This window comes from Terrapene carolina, unplaced genomic scaffold, assembly GCF_002925995.2.
Source record: "Terrapene carolina triunguis isolate 2854851 unplaced genomic scaffold, T_m_triunguis-2.0 Scaffold227, whole genome shotgun sequence".
NCBI lineage: Eukaryota > Metazoa > Chordata > Testudines > Emydidae > Terrapene > Terrapene triunguis.
The window spans coordinates 5,439,430-5,447,286 of NW_020664578.1; the positions used below are offsets into that span (position 1 = coordinate 5,439,430).

Genomic DNA, 7,857 nt, shown 5'->3' on the forward strand with positions numbered 1-7,857 from the left:
GCTCTGTGATGGGGAGGGGCTCATTCCCCTCGGGGAGGCTGTGTGAGGGAGCCCCCCCAGCACGCCGGCTCCAGGCTGTTCCCTGGGCTGCTGCCTGAGACCCCGGCTCTCCGGCCCTCAGGTCTCCTACGACGTGGAGGGATTCTGTGAGCGAAACCGCGACGTGCTCTTCACCGACCTCATCGAGCTGATGCAGAGCAGTGAGCTGTGAGTGCCACCGCCCCGGGCCGGGAGGGCAGTGCAGGCCAGTGGTTAGAGCAGGGGGGCCTGGGAGTCAGGACGCCTGGGTTCTATCCCCAGCTCTGCTGCTTTAGGACGTAACGCTGATAAGCGCTGAATGTTTTCATTGCTTTGGGTTATGTATCCGTTACAATTACCCTGCCCTGGAGGCGGCCCTTGGGGGTGGAGGAGGGGATGGCAGTCCCTGGCCCCACTGCTGAGGAGACGGCTGAATGGCACGGTGGGTTTTATGCTGTGGACGCTCGTCCCCTTGGACCTGAGCTGAGGCCCAACAAACTCGTCCCATGCTGGGTTGCTCCTGGGCTGGCCTCCAGCTGGCGGCGGAGAGGGCAAAAGGCTCCATATCCCAGCCAGTCCCTCCTCAAACCTCCCTGCCCCACAGGGCACTGACATCATTTCCCTCCCTCCCCACCTTAGCCTCTTCATCCGAGACCGCTTTCCTGAGAACATCAACGCCGAGAAGAAAGGGCGCCCCACCACAGCCGGGAGCAAGATCAAGGTACCTGAGGGAGGCTGGGGGAGGCGGCCCCGTCCCTTCCCAGCATGGAGATCTCACTGCTTCATCTCTGGGCCTCCCCCCGGCCTGTTGGAGCTGTCGGGGGATTATTCTGGCTCCTGTGCTGGAGGGGCTGGGGCAGCTTCGGGAGCTCCACTCGGCAGATTTCCCCCTCACCGCTCGGCTGGTTTTTGGCTAATGATGCTTAGCTGTCTTATCCCCCCCTGCCCCCCCCCCCCAACCCTCCTACAGTTTCCATTGGACACAGGATGCCTAGCGCTGCCAGACAGCGGCTGCGCCCCACCCCAGAGCTAGCTGCATTTCAGCGATCCCTGGCTGGGCCTTTTAGTAAGGGAGCGGGGTTTGAGAGATTGGGGGAGGTGCTATCGAAACATGGGACAGTAGATCTGAGCTTTATTATAGTACAGGGGAGTCGCATCATATGCGAATTCAACTTACACGATTTTAACTCTACGCGCGCGGCAAAAAAGAAAAATAACAATTTAAATACTGTACCTGTAGTGCGGGTGATTCCGCCCGCCATTACACACAATGGTAATTTTGACTATATGCGATTTTTGCCTTACGCGCTGACTTTAGAACCTAACCCCCGCGTACGATGCGACTCCACTGTAGCAGTGGGATGTCTCTGTCATCAGAGGGGTAATACGGCCACCCATCACCCTGGTATCTGAGTGCCTAGCTCGGCAGCCATATTAGCTGTGACCCCATTTAAAAGATGAAGGGGGGAAGGGGTGGATGGAGGTGGGGAGTGCGGGTGGGGGATCCGGTTACCATAGAAACCCTCCATCTTTTGAGGCTTAAGTTGGTTTGTTCCTTTGAAGAAACAAGCAAACGACCTGGTGAGCACCCTGACGAAGTGTACCCCCCACTACATCCGCTGCATCAAACCCAACGAGACCAAGAGACCCCGCGACTGGGAGGAGAGCAGGTGGGGGCCACAAGCCAGGGGCTGCTCCGCCCTTCCCCCTTGGGCAGCTGTTGTCGCTGCCCCCCAACCCCCTCACTCCCAGCATTCAGCCGTTCCACCCTCGGCCCCCGGGGCGTTTCCCCTTCATTCCTTTCCAGACTGTTCCCTGCTCTGTAGGGCTGGTCGGCCTCTCCAAGTGCCTTCAGCTCCCGGCTCTGGGGGTGGCTGGGCCCTCATCTCCCTACATGGACGGGATCTGCTGCCCAGCCAGGAGGAGACGGGTGGGGGAGCAGGGTGTCTGATTACCCTTCCCTTGCTCAGACCTGTCTCTCTTCCCCCTCCGGCTTCCTCCAGGGTGAAGCACCAGGTGGAATACCTGGGCCTGCGGGAGAACATCCGGGTGCGCCGGGCCGGCTACGCCTACCGGCGGCTCTTCCAGAAGTTCCTGCAGAGGTAGGAGCCACCGTCCCATGGGCCGGGGAGGAGATGGGGCACAAGCCTCGGCCTGTTGCCGCTATGGGAAGGGGCACCGGGGGGAGGAGACGGGGTCCTCCCTAATAGGGAACCGGGAGGGAGGCAGGTATGAGCCATGCTGACGCAGGGGTCCTCCCCATGGCTGCTTTAGTGGCCCTGGGTCACCTCTGCCCCCTGTGGCTGCTCCGTGTCAGAGGCAGCTGAGTCTGGAGCCCATGAGGGTGGTGGCTGCTCTGATGGCTTGTGTGATGCCACGTGGGCTCAGTAGGGAGGCTCTGGTCCAGGAACCGTGCCGGGGGCAAGGCCAGGGTTTCCCTGCATCGCACCCCGTCTCGCTGGATACCCGGGGGCTGCCCCTGGAGGGCAGAGTGGCAGCTGCTGCCTCTGGGAGATGTCCCTCCACAGCTCCTCCCCCAACCCCCCTGCTCTCTTACTGAGCCCCTAAGACAACCTGCCGTCCCCCCTCTCTCCCCCCAGGTACGCCATCCTCACCCCCGAGACATGGCCTGCCTGGCGGGGGGACGAGAAGCAGGGCGTGGTGCACCTGCTGCGCTCCGTCAACATGGACCCAGACCAGTACCAGCTGGGCCAGAGCAAGGTCTTCATCAAGGCCCCGGAGTCGGTGAGTGGGTGGGGCTGACCTCCTTGGGGGGGGCGGGGAGGAGAGAGTCCCTGAAGTTGGTGGTGGGGGCGGGGAGAGGCCAATGGGAGAGGCAGTCCCTGGAGTCGTGGAGGGGCCAGGTCCTGAAGTTGCTGAGTGGGGGTGGGGGACTGTCACTCTGCAGAGCAGGGGGCTGGCTCCCAGTTGGGGATTAGGGAGGCTGGGCCTGGCGTGCATTTGGGGGCAGGGGGGGAATCACCTGGCAGCCCCCCTAAGCCGGTGCTCCCTGCCCCTACAGCTGTTCCTGCTGGAGGAGATGCGGGAGCGGCGTTACGACGGATACGCCCGGGTCATCCAGAAGGCCTGGCGCAAGCATGTGGCCGTGCGCAAGTACATCCGCATGAGGGAGGAAGGTGGGTCCCGTGCACCGCCCCCTCACACCCTCTGATTGCCCAGCCCTGGGGAAAAGCAGAATCGGGCCTGGCCACCTCCAGCCACTGCTTAGATATCAGGTGCATTACGGTAGTGCCTAGGGGCCTGAACAGAGAGCAGGGCCCGGATGTGCCGGACGCTGCACGGACACAGGGCTGGAGATGGTGCCTGCAGCTTGGCACTCACGCGCTGAATAGACCCAGGCTGGGAGAAAGGACGGAGCATTGCCCTCGCTTTCCGGTTGGGGAAACTGAGGCCCGGAGCTGCAGTGACCTGCCCAGGGTCATCCCCAAAACCCGTCCCTCCTTCCTTCTGCTCCTGGAGGTGGCAGCGATCCTGAGGTTTCCCCACTGAGCGATGCAGCCATCCCCTCCATTGGTCGCTGTGCGGGGGGGGGGGGGGGCGGCGCACACACGTACACCGGCCTGGGTAAGCCGGCATGACCCGAGGCTGGGCCAGAGGTGGTTCCTGTTGGTAAGGGATGGACTCCAGGCGAACTGAGAGTGCCTGTGCGTGGGACAAAGGCGTACGGGCTTGTCCACCATGGGAAACTGCCCCCCCCCCCGGTAACATTTAGGTGTACGTGTGGCAGTGGGTGTAAATTGAAAGTGGCCCCACCAGTGCCCCATTACCCCCCCCCCCCCCCCCCAGCTCCGCTGTTGCTGCCTCGATCAGTGATTGCGGACTAAAATTTGTCCCCCCTGGGACACCAGCTGGACCGGGCAGGACAGAGTCCAGTTCTGGTGCCCACCCCTTGAGAAGGAGGTTAGTAAATTGGAGAGGGGCCAGAGAAGAGCCCCGAGGAGGATTAAAGCATTAGCGTGAGAGACTCAAGGAGCTCAATGGATTTAGCTTAACACAGAGGGATAAGGGGCGACTGGATCCCAGTCGCTAATTACCTACGCGGGGAACAAGTCTTTAAGAACGGGCTCTTCAGTCTAGCAGAGAAAGGTCGAACACGCTCCAGGGGCTGGAAGCTGAAGCGAGACCAATTCCGGCCGGAAAGGACGCGTAGGTTTTCAGCAGTGAGAGGAATGAACCCTGGGCTCAGTTTCTCCAGGGTCCGGGGGATTCGGTATCGCTAACAATTTTTCAATCCAGATCAGGTGTTGCTCTCTGAGCTCTCCTTCGGGAGTTAGCTGGGGGCAGGGCTCTGGTCGGTGGTGGCCAGGGGGTCGGACTGACTGGTCACAATGGTCCTGTCTGGGACCTGAGTCCAGCACTTGGAATCCATCCCCGTGTGGACGAGGCCTGAGTCAGAGTCGGGGTGGGGGGGAAAGGGATACACACACACACACACACACCGCTCGTCAAGGTTTAACAAGGTCTGACTCCGAGTGCCCCCGTATCTCCCCCTCCCAAAGCCTCCAACATCCTGCTGAACAAGAAGGAGCGCCGGCGCAACAGCCTCAACCGCAACTTCGTGGGCGACTACATCGGGCTGGAGAGCCGGCCCGAGCTGCGGCGCTTCGTGGGCCGGCGCGACCGTGTGGACTTCGCCGACACCGTCATCAAGTACGACCGGCGCTTCAAGGTGAGCGCGGGGCCCCCCGGCGGCCCCCTCTGTTGCCCACGGCAGGACCGGGCTCTACTCTTCTCCCCCACCCCCAGCTCCCCTCCTCCTGCCCCAGGGCCAGGCTCTGCTCTTCCCCTGCACCGGCTCCCTGCAGGCCCCCGCCAGCCTCCCTCTTCCTGCCTGTGGGCTGGGCTCTGCTCCCCCATTTCCTCTCAGCCCTTCCCCCTCCACCTCCTCCCCACTTTTTTTGCCCTCCCCCAAGTGCTTGTCTCCATCCTACCCCAGGCCACGCACCAATGTGTGCTGCCACCCCCCAGGCTCTGCTGGGCTTGCCCCACCTCCCCCTCAGCCCCCCGCACGTTCCCTGCTTCACCTCCCTGCCCCCCTTGGCCCCCCCCTTGCTTCCCTCCATTGGCCTCCTGCTCAGCCCCTCTCTCCCCCCACGCAGACAGTGAAGCGGGACCTGATCCTGACGCCCCGGTTCCTGTACCTCATCGGGCGGGAGAAGGTGAAGCAGGGCCCCGAGAAGGGGACGATCAAGGAGGTGCTGAAGCGGCAGGTGGAGCTGGAGAGGATCCAGTCGGTGTCTCTGAGGTAGGAGCCCGGTGGCCGTCCCTGGGGGCTGGTGCGGCCCAGCCCTGTCCCAGCTGCAGGGGGGCTGGGGGGCCAAGCCCCACTCGGGGGGCTGCGGCACCAGGCTGCTGTGCTCAGCCCGAGCCGCCTCTCAAGCAGCCAGCACCAGGCCTGCTCCGGAGACCGCTCTGCTTCGTGCATCTACTCTGCCCTGGCCAGAGCCAGTGCCCCGAGCAGTCTGCGGGCACTGCCCCCAGCTGGCTCCGGCCTCGGAGAGAGCGTGGGGAGTATGCCCGCGGCTGACGCGGCCTCTGCTTCCCCCACCCCCGGCAGCACCTTGCAGGACGACTTCCTCATCGTCCACGAGCCGCAGTACGACAGCGTCCTGGAGTCCGTCTTCAAGACGGAGTTGCTGAGCCTGCTGTGTAAACGCTACGAGGAGAGGACCCGCCAGCAGCTGTCCGTGAAGTTCAGCAACCAGTGAGTCCACGCTGCCGCCAGCAGGGGCCCCCGCTGGGCAGAGCTGGCCCAGGCCGCAGTGTTTGGTTACTAGCAGGTTGGGGGGGGAGGGGGCCGGGAGAACCCAGACTCCTGGGTTCTTCTCCCTGCCCTGGAATGAGGGGTGCTTAGAGCAGGGGTGGCTGGGAGTCCGGACTCCTGGGTTCCATTCCCAGCCCTAGGAGGGGAACTATTCCTATTAACTATCTACCCATAGCACCTTGCAGCCCCAGCCATGGACTACGGTGCTAGGCGCTGTACAAACAGAGCAAAGAGACAGCCTCTGTCCCAAGGAGCTTACAGTCTGAAAATGGGGTCTAATTAAAGGGGGGGAGATAGTGGGGGAGTGTCAGGACTCCCGGGTTCTATTCCTGCCCCTGTGTTGAGTGCAGGCCCCCGGTTCGAGGTGGGGGCTGGGTCTCACATGATCTCCCAACTCACCTTGGCGATGTGCGGCTGGTTGCTTGGTACCGGTACCAAGGGCTGCCTGGATGCAAAGCCACAAAACTTGGAGCCGGGGCCTGGCTCTCAGTCCCCCTCCCTGCGCTGGGGCCCCTATGGGGTCCTGCTGAGCCCAGTGCTTTCCCATCTGCTTATCTCAGCCTCTGATTTCACTCCCGCTCCGTTCTCTCTCCCAGGCTGCAGTTCAAGGTCAAGAAGGACGGCTGGGGCCCCTGGGGGGCAGCAGGCTCCCGCCAGATCCAGTTCCAGATCTGCCAGGGCGACGTGGCGCTGCTCCGGAACAACGGGAAGGTGCTGATCGTCAGCATCGGGCCCGGGCTGCCCAGGAACGCCCGTGAGTGTCTGCGGGCAGCGGGGAACGGGCTGCAAGGAGCAAGCCCTAGCTGCTGGCTCTCTCCCTCGGCTCTGGAGGGGGCAGAGTCCCGCAGCGGATGGGACCTGATCTCTAGCGGGCACAGCCCTGGACACGACTCCTCAGGGGACAACCCTGCCCTGGGGGTGGGGGGGAGGGCTAAGGGGAAGAGCACGCGGGAGGGCTAATTGTGATCCTTCCCACTGCAGGGCCCACACGGAGGGACACCAGGAAGAGCAGGTACCTGAACAGCAGCAGCATCGCCGGCCGGAACTACCCCCCTGCGGCAGGTACAAGGCTCCTCTTGCAGATGAGTCCCAAGCATCCCATCGCCCCACATGTACCATCAATCACCCCACCAGGGGGGAAGGAGATCTGGCCACAGGGTGCCTTCCTCACCGTGCCCACAGGGCCAGCTCGGCTGCTTTCCAAGGGGGCCTACAGGCACCCCACCCAAGCCCCAACCCCCAGGAGCTGGACTCCGGCCAGGGCCATGCATTCAAGGCTATCGGGGCACATCCGCCCCTTGGTCAGCGCTGCCTGGTTGTACAGCACAGGAAGGGTGAATAGAGGTTCGGAGGTTGCAGGTCATCAGCTGCTCTCTTCCCTTTGGGGTCAGTAGCAGGTACAGCAGAGGAGGTCCCAGGAGGTGCCCGGAAATGAAAGGGTTAATTCTCTCTCACCCCCCCCCCCCGGGTCAGGGAGGGTTCCCGATGCAGGATGCCTGGGTTCCTTCAGCTCCAAGTGACTCTCTTCCCCCCCGCTCCGTTCCAGGCAGAGAGAGGAGCGACACCAGCCGGCGTAGCAGCCCTGGCTCCCGGGCCCCTCTCCAGCACCGTCTCTCCATCGCCCGGCAGGGCAGCATGGAACAGCCCACCCTGCCCAGGCATGGAGCCAGCCCCAGGGCCAAAGCCTTCCCTGCCCAGCTCAACCTAGACTTCATGAACGTGCCGGACCAGGGCGTGGCCGGGTAAGTGCCCCAGGGTGCTGGGTCAGGTCACGGGGCCCTGGCTGAGGGTTAACCCCGGACAAGTGGGAGCCAGTCCCCAGCCCCAACCTGGCAGCAGAAGCCAGTGGTGCAGGGAGACTCCAGCCCCGAATGGCTCCTGCTCCCCCTTCCTCGAGCCAAGCCAGGAGCCTGAGCGCAGCAGCCCCCTGCATGAATCACGGCCCTGCCTGGCCCAGCTGTGGCCTTTGGGCCTCTGCTGCCTTCTCCTGAGCGGTGTGTTTGGCTTCCCCCAGCACCCGCTAGGTGGCAGCCTCACAGAGCCTGGCTTGCTCC

General features: G+C 63.4%; 1 protein-coding gene across 1 annotated transcript in view; it reads left to right on the forward strand.

Annotated features, from left to right (window-relative positions):
* The window catches only part of LOC112123960 (unconventional myosin-Ie-like), a 37,232-nt gene that overhangs the window by 26,347 nt on the left and 3,028 nt on the right, over positions 1-7,857 (forward strand). Inside the window, exons 4-15 of the mRNA XM_026656248.2 lie at positions 122-207; positions 658-739; positions 1,582-1,688; positions 2,022-2,120; positions 2,619-2,763; positions 3,041-3,155; positions 4,539-4,708; positions 5,139-5,284; positions 5,597-5,743; positions 6,400-6,557; positions 6,785-6,865; positions 7,350-7,545. Coding sequence (XP_026512033.1) covers positions 122-207; positions 658-739; positions 1,582-1,688; positions 2,022-2,120; positions 2,619-2,763; positions 3,041-3,155; positions 4,539-4,708; positions 5,139-5,284; positions 5,597-5,743; positions 6,400-6,557; positions 6,785-6,865; positions 7,350-7,545 — 1,532 coding nt within the window. The remainder of the gene's footprint in view (positions 1-121; positions 208-657; positions 740-1,581; positions 1,689-2,021; positions 2,121-2,618; positions 2,764-3,040; positions 3,156-4,538; positions 4,709-5,138; positions 5,285-5,596; positions 5,744-6,399; positions 6,558-6,784; positions 6,866-7,349; positions 7,546-7,857) is intronic.